The sequence below is a fragment of the Tinamus guttatus genome, unplaced genomic scaffold, assembly GCF_059628265.1.
Source record: "Tinamus guttatus ecotype Peru unplaced genomic scaffold, ASM5962826v1 Tinamus_guttatus_pri_ptg000123l, whole genome shotgun sequence".
Classification (NCBI taxonomy): domain Eukaryota; kingdom Metazoa; phylum Chordata; class Aves; order Tinamiformes; family Tinamidae; genus Tinamus; species Tinamus guttatus.
Window position 1 is genome coordinate 861,781 of NW_028288657.1, and position 16,210 is coordinate 877,990.

Below are 16,210 nucleotides of genomic sequence, written 5' to 3' on the forward strand. Positions count from 1 at the left end.
GCTCTTCCCGATGTGACCGGAGGCCTCAGGTTCTCTTTCGATGGCTCCAGAACGAGGCCGCTTTGCCCCAGGGCTGGAAACCTGCCTTCCTGAGCCACCGAGTCATCGATTTGGAAAACTGGAAGCTCGATCCAAATCCAGCTCAAACTGGAACCTCCATAAAATCTTGAGTACTTTGTGTCCAGGGCAATTTTATTTCTCTCTTTTCCTGGTAAAGTTTATTCCTTGAAAAATACTTCCGTGTGCTTTTACTTAAAAACGTTGATGCCAACCACATGAATAGCGTCGGTGCCAACGGTAACAGGCGTGTCGGTGCCAGGGTCGTTAATGCCGAGGCCGGGAGCGCGGCGCAGCCGCTGCCAGCAGGCCGAGCGCGCCGGCAAGGCCCCGTCCCGCAATAACAGCGGCCCCGTGCCCAGTGCGTAACGCTCCTGCTGCGAGGGCAGGTAAACGAAACACCGAGGGCTGTGTATCCTGGAAGGGAGAGCTGTGAAGATATTTCTGGAGCTGAGGGGCAAATAAATGATTAAGGATGTTGTTGGCTGTCCTTTTTGTCAGTGCTGCTCTCCAAGGGAAGTGATGGCGCTGGAGCCCTTTTCTGATGGGCGAGCTGGAGCTGGGAGCCCTTGGGAGCCCCAAGCTGCCCCATTCCCACTGCTCCGCTCGCGAGCTCATCTCCAGGGCTGCCTCCTCGGAACAGCAGCCTTGTTTAGCAGGCGATGCAGGGATTAACGAGAAGACAGGATCCAAAGGGATCTTTCCCGAATCAAAGCGTCCTCCCTCTGCAGCCTGGTGGGTCGCCTCCAGGATGCCAACCTTTCCTCCAAAGAGCAGGAGCTTTTCTTTCCACGGAGCTTGCAGCTTGTGCACGACACACAAGTCTGGGTGCTGCTGAGATGGGGCTGGCCAAGGCCCGGGACCCCAGCACCAGCTTTGCAGGGTGCGAGCAGGGCTGGTCCCGCTGCTCCGTGCGGATGCGCCGGTGTCATGGTCGGGGTACGTAAACAGCTTTCGTAACTCGCCCCCAGGCTACACCTCAGTGCAAGAAGGTGTTTTGCTTGGTTTCTCTTTGGGCAGCAGCTTCATGTCACAGCCAAAGAGTTCCTCACTGTCTGAAAAACAAACTTTTTTGCTCAAAGCAGCTGTCAGTCACTTGTTCTTTTTCTAATAGAAAACAGGAAGACTATTTCAGTTGCCTTTGCCAGAAATGGAGGAATCGCAGGACAAATGAACTGTCCCTGAAAATTTTGGCTTCTTGATGAGCCCTGTTTGAGATGCTTCACACTCGGGGATTAGCAGGAGGTTTTAAAGCCTAAATAAAAAAGAAAGAATTGGGCAAATCACTGTGCCTGGTGCCCTTCAAGCAAATGACACCCCCACAGAACTGCTGTTCACGTTCTAACTCGAGTTACCTTTGGAGGAGGTGGAGGTTTGCCTTTGGGAACTGGGAAGGGAGCAGATTTTCTTTCTGGTGCCTATAATGAAAATAGCATTTAAATGGTGGACACTTTCCTGCCTAAGCAGCTGCAGATCTTCCTCAGACCTCAGCTGCTGCTACTATGAACTCATATTTACCACAGCATTTTCCTAGGGAAAGAGCTAGGGCTGAATTATGTTAATCTGTCTGTGTCCAGAGAGGTGCAAGAGTATAAATAGACAAGGGATGTGGGTCTGCTGTTTTGGAGGAGCCCTGAGCTGTGACCAGTGTATTCATTGATCCATATTGAGTAAGCAGCACAGGTTAAAAAGACTTTGTGTGGTTGAGGATTGCATGGCCAGAAGGATGGCTCCTGCCCTGGACAGCGCGTGGTTGGAAAGTCTGCGATTTCTTTGCATATGGTCAGAAACTGAAAGTATGAACGAGCACCCGCTGCTGATGCGCAGCGCGAGCGCTGGGCCGGGCTGTACTTACGAAGCTCTCTCCAGCGGGAGCAGAGGCTGGTTTGGTGGATGGGACGGGAGGCGGGGGCCCCTTGGGCCTCATGGCAGGCTGCAAAGGCAGAACAGAAGACAGGGAACCCGTGAGCAGACACTGTGCATGCGCTGCGCGTCCCCGGAGCGAGCGGGCTGCTGCTCCGCACAGAGCGTCGGAACAGGCGCTAGGATGCGTTGGGTGCAGAATAAATCCAGGCTTAAAAGCTCCTGGGGGCCCGCCCGGCTGCTGGCCGCAGGAGGGGTCCTGCTCCGTTAGGAATCTCCGGGAATACTCACGCTCTGGCGCGGCGCCTTGGCCTCCTGGGCTGCAGGGATGGGGAGCAGGAGCTTCTTGTCGTTCATCTGAAAGCAGAAAACAGTCGTGGCTGCTGCCGGCCTCGTGGCAGGCTCTGCCCTCGCGCTGGTGCCGCCGCTGCCGCCCAGGGACCCGGTTTGTGCCCTGGGCTCTCACTGTGCTCGTGGTGCGCTCGTCTCGCCACGTTTTGGTGTTTTGGCCCCTTTCCCATGTCCCGTGGCGGCCCCGGCACTGGCTCGCGCTTACCGTGCGTGCGGGCACCGCCGTGGCGAGGTGCTCCTGGGTCCCAAACACCTGGTTGGCAGCTCCAGGCCCCCTCCTGCTCTGGCATCTACGTAAACGTTAACATATAACTTAAAACTGTGCATCCTGCCCGGGATGAAGTCAAAGCCTGCCGACGTGAGCGCCTGTGCTGCTCCGCGGGGCCTCCTGTGTAGCCACCCCTTTGCTTCCCCCTCCTTTATATTTTTGGTTACTCTAAGTTTGGTTTTCGGAGCTGCCTCCCAGTCTCAAGTCCTCTCCTGAGTACAGGGCTTTCTGAAATGTCTTGGTGGACGTAATGGGCCCTTGGTGTCCCAGCATCCGTTCAGAGCCCTTCCAGCCTCCCCTTGCCCCTCTGAAAGCCCCAGCCTAAAACCCGCCCAGAAGACGCCTGATTTTAGTTCTTTTTCCTCAACAGGGAGAGCGTTTTACCTCTTGAATACTCGGAAACGGGTCAGTAGCACCGCTGCAGCCGCCGTGATGGCGAGGACGACCAGCACCCCCGCGACGATGGCGAAACCTGGAGCGAGAGAGCGTGAGCGGCCGATTCCCGAGGGCGGCCGGGCAGCCCCTTCCCCACCAAGGTGCCTCACACCGCGTGTCCGGGCTCTCATTTACCCCATGGGTGGCCAAGCTCATGGCTCTGGTCTTACCACCAGCGCAGAGGGATTTGAAGCCCGTCGTTGCTGCCCGCTTTAGGCCAGCTAAGCCCGGGCCTTTCCGCCCCGCGGACGGAGCCAGCGCGGGCAGCGTTTCCCTGCGCCCGCTGGGCGCCGCGGAGCCGGCCCCGCCGTACTCACTGGTGAGGGCCGTGGAGCTGTCGCAGGCCGGCGGCGCCCAGCCCTCCTCGCACTGGCACTGCAGCTCGTGGTCGCACACCTGGGGACGGAGAGCAGGAGCGCGTCGAGCGCGGGGCCGGGAGGGAAGGGGGTGTCGCTGCCGCAGCCTCCTGGGAAGAGCTCCCTGGAGCTGCGTCTGGAAAACCCTGCTCGTTTCCCTTGGACTAAAATTCAGGAGCTGTAAAAGCGGTGCTTGTTTTATGCAGTAGAGGACAGGCCTGTTTGTCTGCTCTCTTGTGCCTTTCACAGGCATTTCTGCAGCAGAAGCTGCAGCATAAGGCACATAGCAAGACACATGGGCCCTGGCTGTGGGGTTTCTCAATGCTCAAATAAGATGAGCACGATCATGTTCAAGAAACAAAGGAGTCCTGGGAGAGAATGGCTGAGATCTGCAGCTCGGTGGCAGGGCCAGAGAATGTCCTGCAATTTCCCTAGTAAAAATATTGATAACTTGTTAGATTTGTGTTCATAAAGGCATAGGAAGCCTCTGCTTTTTTGCAGATTCTTATCCTAAAGGGTTTTAAAAAAACACTGCTATTGATAAAGCTCTGTAGGCGACTTTCTTTTAAGATGGGTAACATCACAAGCCCGTATCTTACAGCGTGTCCGGAGCACTTTGCAGAGCAGTTGGTGGATCTGAAGGCGTCTTCCACGTAGACGCATTCGCCGTTGCTGCACACCTGGAACACACAGGGCACGTGTCACCCGAGACACGTGGTGCTCGGAACACGCAGAGCTTCCTCACTGCGCTGTGACGCCATGGAGAGCGCCAGCAGCCGTAGAAACAGGTAAGCAAATCACTCAAACCCTCCTTAAAAATTTGGTGCAATTTCTCATTCAACCTCTGGGTATTGTCCGAAAGACACAGGGGAAAAAAAAGCTTTCCTCCACTTACCATTCCATCTCCGCACTTGGTTCCATGGAGGATCATCCCTGGATCTGCTTCTCCGTGGTGTGGAAAGCTGGCTTTGCACGACTCAAAAGTCACCAGGCTGCCGTACAGAGGCATCTCCCTGCCCCCAGCACAGAACAGCTTCCCACACATGATGTCTCTGCAAGGAGAAGCGGAGCCGCTGGAGCAGTGGCCTTGCTCCAGGAAACAGCTGGAGCTGCACACACACACACACACACACACACACAGTCACCTTCCCAAGACACCCGGCACAGATAAACACACACGCTAGTTGCTTCTTCAGGATCGTTTGCTTTGCTCCCTTCTCTGGGCAAGAATGCTATTTGGAAGTTAGATTGGTCTTCAAAACTGTCTTTGCTTGAGTCAAACCGAAGGTGAGAGAGAAAGCACCCCCTCCTGTACACAGCACTTACTTTTTCTTGCATGGGGAGTGACTACCCTTTTCTTTTCTGCAGTATCCATAATATACCCCTTTCTCGTTCATCCGGTAACAGGAAGCTGCACCTTCGGTAGCCTCTGGTGAACAGGAAAGAGAGATGCAATGGTAGCAAAAGCTTAGGAGAGAAGATGGGGCTAGGCTGGATTTTTGAAGTGTTTCTCTTGCATAAAGCAGCACTTGTCATGTGGGTGTCCCTCATATTTTCTCTATAATCCATGCTCTTAAAAACAAATGCAAATTTTAACTGGGAAATATGCAATAGCAGCAATAGTCCCATTAGTGGGAAGTCTGGACGTTAGCTTGAAGTATGAATATCTCCTCAATCTACCCTGGGGAGATTCTACCTTCACCCAGCACCATTCTAAAGCTGTCACCATTGCACGAAAGAGGAATTAACCTGCCACTTCCTTTTCCTCTAGAAATATGTAGTGTGTTGTGGCCCTCAGCTCATGCAATTATAAGCACGTATAACGTAAACACAAAAATAGTGCTTAAGCATATGCTAGAAAGTAGAGCTTAGCTAGACCTGCTGTTCCTGGTACTGGAATGCTCTTTGGCGATAGCTGCTGCGCTAAGTGGCACTGGAACAGGCTGCCCAGAGAGGTTGTAGAGTCTCCTTCTCTGGAGATCTTCAAAACCCGCTTGGATGCAGTCCTGTGCCACGTGCTTTAGGTGTCCCTGCGTGTGCAGGGGGGTTGGACTAGATGATCTCTAGAGGTCCCTTCCAACCCTAAGCATTCTATGATTCTATGAAGTGAACCCTTGTCCCTGCCCTAGACGGTTTTCTCGGCGCCGGCGGGTACTCACGTGGCCCGAAGGCAGCTTTGCACTGGTTCTCCCGCGTGGGACAGTTCCCCATGTAGCAGTAGCCCCTGCCGGAGTCGCAGGGGTGCCCGTTGACGCGGAAGCGGTCGGCCGGGCACTGCTCCGAGGCGCCCGTGCACATCTCGGCCAGGTCGCAGTCGTGCTTGACCGCCCGGCAAACAGCTCCCGGCTTCTTGTACTGGAGGGGTGACAGGGACCGCGTGAGCCCCGCTCCTCCTGGCCTGGGAATCACCCTGACCGGGAGGGCTGAGACGCGGGAGCCAAATCCCCCTCCTGCTCCACAAATTGTATTAATGGCCATGCCTTCGTCTAACGTTGAGTTGGTTATGTGTCTTTATAAGGTTGTGGCCTGGCTTTGCCTCAGGGCTTATTTCCTCCAGGAGAAAATGGAGAGAAAGTTGTTGGCAGGATGCTGGGAGGCTGAGCGAGCGGGTGCTGTTAGGTGGCCTGGGACACGCAGCGCTGGCCCCGACGCAGCAGGTAATGGCCACAGCGAGGGCTGCTGCTCCTGGAGCTGCATCCAGCATTCCTGAGGCAGGGCTGGGAATACCGGCCGCAGCGAGGCTGCTCCTCCCGGAGCTGCATCCCATGTTCCCAAGGCAGGGCTGGGAATACCGCCCGCAGCGAGGCTGCTCCTCCCGGAGCTGCATCCCACGTTCCCAAGGCAGGGCTGGGAATACCGGCCGCAGCGAGGCTGCTCCTCCCGGAGCTGCATCCCATGTTCCCAAGGCAGGGCTGGGAATACCGGCCGCAGCGAGGCTGCTCCTCCCGGAGCTGCATCCCACATTCCCAAGGCAGGGCTGGGAATACCGGCCGCAGCGAGGCTGCTCCTCCCGGAGCTGCATCCCACATTCCCAAGGCAGGGCTGGGAATACCGGCCGCAGCGAGGCTGCTCCTCCCGGAGCTGCATCCCACATTCCCAAGGCAGGGCTGGGAATACCGGCCGCAGCGAGGGCTGCTCCTCCCGGAGCTGCATCCCACATTCCCACGGCAGGGCTGGGAATACCGGCCGCAGCGAGGGCTGCTCCTCCCGGAGCTGCACCCCGCGTCCCCGCGGCAGGGCCGGCTCTCACCTGGCAGTTCTCGCAGCAGTCCCCGTGCGCGCACCGGGCCCCCGCGGCGAGCGTGCAGCTCTCGGCGTCGCAGCAGGCGTTGGTGCATTCCTGCAGCACAGCGCGGCGGTCACGGCCCCGGCGGCGCCTTTGGGCCCCCTCCCTCCTGCTGCCCCGATGTCCCGGCCCGTGGGGGCTGTCAGGAGGGAAGGCCAGGCTGGACCTGCCCCTTGCTCCTCCAAAAACATTTTCACTTCCAAAAACGTTTCCTCCTCCAACCCTTTGGGTCCTTCTCGCCAGCTCGTGAAGAGCGCGAGGCGTTTGGCCCTGGTGTGAGGGGTGCAGGGGACTTGCTCCCTCCTGCCACGGTTCTGCGTAGGGATTACGCAGTTGACCATGCTGCAGAACAGCTATTTGGTCACCACAAAACCTGTTCCATAAAATCTGTTCAGCTAGCTTCAAGCTGGCTACCCCAGGTCCTAGGAAAAGCCAGCTCTTGCACAACCCGAGTTTTCCCTCTGCCATGTGCTTTATTCCAGGTTTCACCTGGATAGGTACCTCAGGAGTCCCGCAGTCGCACTCTTCCCCCTTTTCCACAAAGCTGTTTCCGCAGATCGAGGGGGCCACGATGTTGCTTACGTCTGGGACGTTAGTTAAGCATTTTGGCATGTCGTTCAACATGTATTTCTCAAAGTCTTGGAGGCTGCACGAGCTGAACCTCTCGGGGATTACAGAGCTATAGGGAGAAAGCAGGAGGATTTATGTTGGAGTAGCCCCTCGTTAACCTCCTGTTAAGGGCACCGAAGCCCTTCCCTGCGGACGCCTACCTGACGGTGTCCGTCATGATGCAGACCTTGGTGCTGCACGTGCAGGCCTTGGTGTCGTGGCTCATGCCCAGGTTGTGGCCCATCTCGTGGGCCATGGTGGCTCCAACCGCAATTTCGTTTCTGTTGTGATCCTGCGGGCAGGAGAGCAGCCTGTTACTTCCAGGAGCATTTTAGAACAAATGAGAACATCAGAGAAACCAGGTGGTTAAGTAGGGCAATTTTACTTCAAATGAAGTTATACTTCAAGTAGTTATTTGTAATCAACAGCTCAATGGGTTGTTTGTGTTGCAATAGAGGCACTGAAATCCACTGGAGAGGACTGCGTTCCTGCCTTCTCCCCAAGGGCATGGAGAACCCTTCCCAGGAGCAAGAAACCTGAGCGGGAGCACAGGATCCCCTGCTCTATCCCACGACTGCCCAGGAGCCTGGTGCTTCAAACACCAAGGTCCCAGTTCCATGTTGACATTTAAACAGCGAAACACAGGCTTTGTGTTTCTGCATTTGGTTTAAAATAAAATCTCTGACCTTGAACTTCCACAGCCTAACAAAAGTAATGATATGAACCAGACAGAGAACTCAAAACAGCCCACGCTTCCTAGTTTTCCTAGATGTTCTTTGTCGATTGAGTTAAAAGACAAGGAAAAGCTGTTAAAAAAAACAGAATAAGAACAAATCAGACCTGAATAATACCTGCAGAATATACATCACTGCATATGGATTTCAGAAAGGCTAGTCCAACTGTGGTGCCCTCGAAGTCAAACCCTCTGCAAGGAAGAAAGGCAGAACAAAATGCAGCAATCGCTTATCAGGAGGCACATCTGAAGTCCCCGTGAGCTTTAGCAAATCTGAAGGCTTTAAACAGGATTGTTTCCCTCTCTTGTTTGCAATCCCTGGCTTAATATCATATTTAAGGATATACTTAAGATCTCCGCAAATCAGAAAACAATGTGCAATTAAATGCACATTCTGCTTTAAATGTGTACTTGTATTCTGCTGCAGTTAATGAGACCGAAGCACCTGCTTCAGTGTGAACTGCTTGATGAAGTGTCTTGAACACAGCAAAGTGCCTGGATGAATCAGGGCCGTTGCACTTGAGCCAGAACAGCGAACTGAGCGCCGGTTTAGTTTGGCAGCCTGCGTTTTGCAGGCATTAATGTTCATGCCGTGGCTCCTTTGATGCTAAGACTAAAGCACTGCAGCCTTCAGGGCACTCAACTGTTTTGTGACGGGGGAAAGGGAGAGGCTGGGGTTTAACCAGCGCCCACATTGCCCGTTTTGCAGGGGTTGGACACGCAGGTAGGAGGCAGAAGGACACGCACGTGACCAGCTGCGCGTTGTCATTCCTCTTCCTTTGCAGCAAATCCGAGCGGCGCCACTTGGAGAAGCTGTCCAGAGTGGACCCCGCCGCGGGGCTCAGGGCACACTTGTCGTTATCCGTCCAGATCTCCAGGCCTATTAGTGCCACGTGGATATTTATGGCCTTATAAACCTGCAGGAGCGAAACAGTGTTGCTGTGCTAAGGCAGCATGTTGTGAAGTCTTCAGAAACACAGACTTATCCTGCTAATTAGTCCATGTTTGTCACTAGCAATGTGCTCCACTACAAGCCGTGTTTAAGCTTTTTTTCACTTCCCATTTGCAAAAGGAAAAAATCAGACCAGCCAAAATATGGTATCTTCTTTCTCACCAAGTTTAAGCCAGCTATAAAAATGGCTTAAAAACTTTGAAAACTGCAATAGTATTTTTGAAGAAATATGATCCTTTTCCCAGCAGGTAGGTTTGTTTCTCAGATGACAGGGAAGTTGACCTTCTTTCCTATGTTTATTAATGCACGCATCTTGCAAGAGAAGGAAGGCTTCTGTTTGAATTCCACCTAGCTGTGTTTGCTCTTACCGTGTTGATGAAGTTGACTATTCCAAATATCCTTTCTCTGACAGCTTTAACGTCTTCGTTATACTTCTTAAACTGAAAAAGTAAACAGGAAATTTCCCCTTGGTTACGAAACAACTGGCAAGTAGTGTTTTAATCTCAAAAGACTTTTTTTTTTCCATCCGGAAAAGGAACCATAACATCCCTGGATGGTGATGTGCCATCTATTCTGAGTTTGTGTCACCTCTAGGTGGGATTTTCAAAATCACTTGCTGTTGGGAAATCACAGTTCTAATCCAAGGCTGTGAGAAAGTGAACTTAGTGCTATAACTGTAATAGGATCCCAAGGATATGAGGATTTGGAAAGGTCGCCTCTAAAGGGTCAAAAGAGAAATACCTGTTTAAATACTCACCATGGTGTTGTCTGCAACTATGTAAACTTCCAGGTATTTTTTTGCTTTCAGATATGCTTTCATCTAAAAAAAAAAAGATGTATTTTCAATGTTTTTCAGGGCTTGTTCAGTCTCAAGCCTTTCAATTTCAAAGCTGTGTTAATTACCAGGGTATTTCTTTAAGCTATTTAGGATGCAACTGTCTCATTTTAGAAATGATCAACGCAGGTTATTTACTAAAAAGAATGAAATCTTCTCCCATGTGTGTGCGGGAGAGCCTTGCCCAGGCGGAGGCTGTGCCGGGCTCAGCTCTGAGCACTGGCCCGTTTCCATCCGTTATCTCGGACCACGTTTTGTTCACCCTGCTGCTCTCCCGCAGGTGCCCGGGCCGAGCGGCGCTCGTGCCAGCTGCGCTGCGGTTCCCGCCGCGTTCCCGAGCTGTCCTTACCTCGGGATCGTTGCTCGACTTGAAGGTCTCGGTGGCGTCGTGGGCCTCCAGTTCCCAGGTACCGTTGATGACCCCGCACGTTTTTATGGACTTGTCTTCAAGTTTCTCGTATTTATAGACTGCGTGTTCTTCTCTATCTGAGCTTCCCAAGGGTTCAATAAGGTATTTCTGACCGTGGGTCTCAAAATATCCGCTGTGAAATTTTTCTTTAGGTTAGACTGGGATCTCTGAATCCCTAGGCCAGCACCAGGATAGCAGCACTTTATCTAACAGCATCCAGCACTGGGTCATTGACGTGCTGCTGCAGCGCAGTTTGGCTTGGCAGCATTCAGGCAGAGCATCCAATAACTTGAGCACAGAAATCAAAGGTGCTGAAGCAATTGGAAGCTCTGCTTGATCAGGTGAATCCCTGAGCGGGAGACTGCCAGTCAAAAAGGATTAGGAACAAAATTCACGTTTAGGATTTTTGTGTTTGGCAGAGATGATTAAAAAGTGAATTTCAGTGCGGAATCAAAGATATGGTTTCATTTTTAATTGAGGTGAAAAGCTGAAATATTAAAAGCAAATGCAAGTTTTGATAACTGCTGTAACTGAAATACTGAAAGCGCAGTGCAGTGAATGCACTGAAAATAAGGTGACCTGCTGAAGTGTCAGCCCCATCCCTGAACACCCACTGAAAGCAGCTCCAAGCACTAGGCTTATATCGCCTGATTTACTGTGGAATCATTTGTATACATTTATTTGTTTAGGTGTTCTTCTGGTTTATATGCTCTGGAACTGAAGTAGAAATGAAACTTCTCCTTTCTTTCCCTCTCCTTTCTAAAATAGTTTCCTTGTAATCATGAATGAAAGACAACACCCATTTATACGTACTTACTGTCCCCCGAGGCAGCTCAGCCTTTGATGCCATATTGTTTCACAGCATTAGATGCAGCTTAAGGTGTAAATTGGAAAATTTCCCCTCAATATGTGCAGTCTGCTGCTGTTATCCTCTGAGAACCAAACCTCTGTCTTACCTTAAACCTTTGCACGCGCTGATACTTGCTAGTGAGTCAGCATCATTTTGAACATAACCTTCATAGTAACAGTGATCCTGTTCAGAAAGAAAAAATACGTTGTCAAAATAGGGTGTGGAAAGGGCCTTTAAAAACCCAGCTTTTATGCAGCACAGATTGATTTGCCTTTTCTTTCCCTAGTTTAACAGTATCATCCTCACATTCTGTATTTTAAGCACGTTAAAGGTGATCTCAAACTTAACTGCTAAAAACGTGTGAAAGTAAGAATATGCAAAATTAAGCATGTACTGATGCGCTCTGCTGAACTCAGATGCACACAGAATTATTTTACTGTGGCAAAATTTCAGGGAAACACCCTTTAGCCTTAACCCAACAATTATATGCATTCACTTTGATGAGATTAAAATATATACATTATATTAAAACATAGGCTTAGAGGAAAAACTTCCATGACGCATTTCTGATTTAGGAATCTAAGTTCTAATGGGCATTTCTGTGCTCCAAAAGAGCTCAAAGTCACTAAGGTATTATGGAAAATTTTGCCGTTAGTGTTTTCCTTAGATTTATTAATAGAGGCCTGTAAAATGGCATTCAAAGCTGCACGCAATGCACCTTTTCTTTCACAGGGATTTTGGGTTTCCCTTTACCACTTATTTAATCTTCCATCACAATGTGCCAGCTTTCTCACAGCAAAGAAGCCCTCACAAAGTGAAGATAACTAGAGATAGAAAATAGCGAGTTATCCCCTATCTCTTAAGGGTGCAAGAGAGACAACTAACGAGATCTTCCCTGCAAACACTTCATTAAGGAATTCCTTATCCAACGAGCTGCCCAGCCAGGCCTGGCTGAGGTTGTTTTTAACAGGACATAGGTGCTGTTTGCTTTTCCCAGGATCCTTCCAGGGAGGGTAATTGGAGCAATCAGAGTTTCTCTGTGGTACAGAAAGCAACCCAAAGTTCTCTACACGTGCCCATTCCACCCAGGATCCCCCTGTTCCTGCTAATCACTCCGTGGCAAAGTTTATTGGGTTTTGTATTCCAAATTGCACGTGGCCCGGGCAGGGACAGAACGCTTCCAGCGAGGGCTTTGCTGGAGAGCAGCAGGATAAACCCACGGGCATTAAAAACAACCTCGCTGCCATTTCCCCTGCGTGCCCTCGGGGTAACTGGTCTGTCACGGTCCAGAGCAGCCACCTGGGTGCCCTGCGGAGCGTGGCCGCCCCTGGGGCGCCGTGGGCTCATTCTGGGCTCTCTCTGACCCAGCGCGTGCTGCTATTTCACAGCCACAGCTCCCGTCCAGACTCCTGGAAAACCCAAGCGGGGGCACAGAAACCCTTGTCGTCGTTACCTTGATCTGGGGGCTGGTTGTTATTTGTTGACCATCCTCCGAGTAAACTGTTTCAGTGTAGTCTCTAGCTAATAGATGCCTGCAAAGAATAAAGTACAGTTATTATTCAAAACACTTAAATTGGAGTAATTTAGAAAACAGGCAATTATGTAGCACAGAAAGTGTCCAGGGAATTTAGGTTATTAATATCAAAAGACTAGGGAAGCAAGGCTGCTGGGTGGATAATTGTGCCTGTTCATAATAGTTATGCAAAAAAAGCATGTCTCTAAAAGGAGAACAAAATTAAAGTCTCTGTATTTTATTGCTGGAATCTCCTGGTAGACGTGACAGTATCTGCTTCCATGTGCAGGGTGATCCTGCAGCAATGCAAGTCACCATTTGTTTCTGTTTGGACAATTATTCTGAACTCTCACAATCCCCACTCCTTTTAAAGAGTGGGATCTAGCAAAAAATAATTCAAATATTTACGTTAGATTTGAGCTGGGCCAAGCATTTAATTATAGTATATATTTAACGTGAACTGATTATAGCCTCGTTGTATTTACCCAGCCTTTAGAAACACACCTATTAAAACAGACGACTTTGATACCATTTCAAATATGATGAAGCCAGCAAGCAGCAAATCACACCTGTGCTTTATTTCGTGTTTGCTCTGCAGGGTAATGGACGTTTCTGTGTGCTCTGTTGTGTAACAACGCCCACTGCTTCTCTCTGCCCTCTGCATGGCCAGGATATATTACTTTATAAGAAGCCCAACAGCTGTAGTGCTGAGTTAGGGAGTGTTAGAAGCCTTGTTATTGAAGATAACTATTTCTGTTGTTGTTTTCCATCTTTTGGAGAAGTTACAGAGCCAACACAGCCCCTATTTCCTAGATGTTTTTCTTGTTTTTCTTCTCTGTAGGTTCTACCAACAGAGAACAAATGAATATAACCCACAAACAATACGTGGATGTCGAAAGCTTGTAAAATCGCATGCAGCCATGAAGCATCCAGTGGGTTTAGGCAGTTGGGAAACACACGGGAGGACGGAGTTACCGGGTCTGGCTAGTCCTTTGGGTCGGTGTCACATAGCTCAACAGTCATGTCAATCACTGCAAGCAGTGACACAAGGCTCCCCGTCCCGTCCCGTCCTCCCCTGCCCCAGCAGCTGGAGGTTGATTCAGCAGCTGCCTCTGTGTCTCAGGAGCCCGAGTCCTGCACTTCTGTACCTGGAGACTCTGCAGAGCCACACAGGGAGGGATAAGAGTTCACAAAATGCAGCTGAACCTACTTATTTTTTCGAAGGTGGAGTATGACTTCCTCCCCGCTGGCTTTGATTCCATACACCATCGTGTCGTCGTATTTTGTCTGCAAACGAATTGAAGTGTTAGAACATGGACTGCTGGAGCTCCCGGCCCTGCTAGGAGCTTGCTGATGCACCGCTGCCAGCCACGCTCCTCTCCTCCTCTTCCCACCCAGCAGCAGCAGTTTGGCACTTCTGGAAAAGCAGGGGCTCACTTTGTTTCATAGTTGTTGCTGAGAGGAATAACTGAGCTTGCAAATCCGTTCCTGCAATCATAAACCCGCCTCCAGCACGCTCGGGAAAGTGCCAAGTGGGCACCTAACTTCAAAAAGTTTAATAGCTCTGCCTTGAAGTATGTAAGAGCATGCTTGGCTTCAAGCATTTGGTTTAACTTGCTTCAAATTAAAATATCCATAGTTTACTCAATCTGAGTAGTATCAAATTACATCTGTGCAGAGGTACAAGCACAGAAGATCCTCTAATCACCTATGGGTGCTTCCCTGCCCAACCTGCACCCGTTTTTGCCAGGCCTGGCATCAATGCATCCTCTCCATGGCTCCAAAGCCCCTTTCCTTCGAAGCCAAAGCTGCTCTGGCTCCGGAGAAGCTTACCCCTCTCCCTCCACATCCCCACAGACAAGAATCATCTCTTGCAATACCTTTGTATTGTTTCTTTCTGCATCTCTTTTATGTATGGTGTGCAATTTCCGTGGATAAACTACCTCGTATTGCTCCACTCCAGGTAATTTCTTGCTTGTGCTCCCTACAGAGAAACAAATGTACGTTTATGCAAACACAACATTCTCTTTTTAAAATAATGGGCCTGTCAGGACTTAATTTTTAAGTCCTGTGTGTTAGCTGATCTACTGCACTGCTCCATTCTCCTGTGTTCCCTGCACTGGCTCTGGGGAGTGCTCATGTGTCACTCCCCATATCTGATCTATCATAAAGCTTGTGATCCTCCAGTGTGCCCCTAAGGTGACACACCTGGCTGCTTCTAGCTCTCAGAATCCTCTATGCCATTCCCTTGGGATTTCTTTTCCCAGCAGTTGTGGTTTCCTGGACCAGCATGCTCAGCCAGCTGTGCAAGGTGCAACCTCGGCCTTTGCGTTCTGCAGACGACCTGAATTAAGTTAATGGTTCTGGGAATTAACGATGGTTCTCCTGGCAACATCACATGATAATGTACAAGGTAAGATGGCCTCCAGATAGGCAAATTATCAAATTCACTGAGTGTGGAATAATAAACCTGGGGTTCTCCTCTAGAAAGGCTTTCGGAACTAAACTTGACCTTTTGCTGCAGTGTGATACAAGCAGCATTTTCAGGAAAACAGGTTAGTTTTGTTCTGTAGCTACTCGTTCCTTGGAGGCAGCTTTTCAATCAACTCCATATACTACCTTTACCTTGCTCGAGGCATTATCTTGAGTCAGCTTTTAGGAGGAACAAATAATCATGTAATTTTCCAAGCAACCTAAACCAGGAAAAAGTACCATTACAGCAAGGATTTCATTGATAATGAAGTTTTGTTTATATATACCACCGTAAGCAATAGAAATGTGTGTGTATCCAGACATTCCGTGCAGCTAGTGAAATCGCAGAAATGCCTCTTTGATTACAGCCTGCATGTGTAACTGTGTGTACAAAACCTGTGCATGCCTCTGCGTTCCGCCCTCTGCAAAGATCTCTTCCCTATTGATATGAATTGAAAGGAGGAGTGCACGTGGAAAGAAAACGTGCCTTTTGCTAAGGTGGGTCATATGGACCTCTCTGCTCACAACCTGTGAATGCCTGTTTCAGTTCAGGTAGTATCATTAGCAGCATTCAACTTTAATTGTCCTCTAATTGCCGCCGCATCGCTGCGGTCAGTTGTCCCAATTGGATGCGTTCTCCGCTCGCTTGCGGAGGAAGCACAGTCTCAATTGGCTCTCAAAACCAACTTGTGCTCAATCTTTAGCCAATCTGTGGCCAGTTTCCACACAGGTAAGTATTTCTCTGACTGGAGAAGTAAAAATAATCGCTTTGGCAAAAGAAAATAAACTCTTCAACGTCAGCAATTCTTCAATTACTTTTATTTGCTCTTCTTTGCTATTATCTGCAGGTTAATGATTACACATTCATAAAAGCTATAGAAAGTAATCTTATAGCAGCCATTGGAGAAGAGAAGGGGGATAAAGCAGGCTTACCTTGCGGCAGCAAGCACAGCCAGACGAGCGGGACGAGCAGCGCGGTCATCGCCGCCGCGCTCGCCGCAGGGTCTCCTGGCTGGGGACGCCGGCACGGCCGCGCTCCCTCCGCCCCTGTGCAGCCGAGGGCAGCGAGTTGTTGAGCTTTATTCTGCTTCCTACATGAGGAAGTGTTTGCTGAAGGTGTTGCACAATTCTCAAGTCACAGAGTGTTACAGCAAGCGGAAGTTCCTGCTGGTGAGTTAATGCTGCTCCGATGGTGATGTATTGAGTATTCCTTGGGAATAA

At 50.2% G+C, this 16,210-nt stretch overlaps 1 protein-coding gene across 1 annotated transcript; it reads right to left on the reverse strand.

Moving 5' to 3' along the window:
- Window positions 1–248: 248 nt before the first annotated feature.
- On the reverse strand, window positions 249–15,980 carry LOC104577234 (zinc metalloproteinase-disintegrin-like ohagin). Its single transcript, XM_088521493.1, has 23 exons — window positions 15,923–15,980; window positions 14,398–14,501; window positions 13,728–13,804; window positions 12,458–12,536; window positions 11,111–11,187; window positions 10,095–10,287; window positions 9,668–9,730; window positions 9,279–9,350; window positions 8,706–8,875; window positions 8,066–8,150; window positions 7,387–7,517; window positions 7,118–7,295; window positions 6,581–6,670; window positions 5,490–5,685; window positions 4,657–4,759; window positions 4,226–4,382; window positions 3,930–4,010; window positions 3,145–3,370; window positions 2,924–3,011; window positions 2,477–2,561; window positions 2,212–2,277; window positions 1,913–1,990; window positions 249–434 (listed from the first exon to the last, which is right to left on the reverse strand). Exons 1-23 carry the CDS (start codon window positions 15,969–15,971, stop codon window positions 249–251), a joined length of 2,634 nt encoding a protein of 877 aa, XP_088377619.1. The 5' UTR covers window positions 15,972–15,980.
- Between the last annotated feature and the right edge of the window lie 230 nt (window positions 15,981–16,210).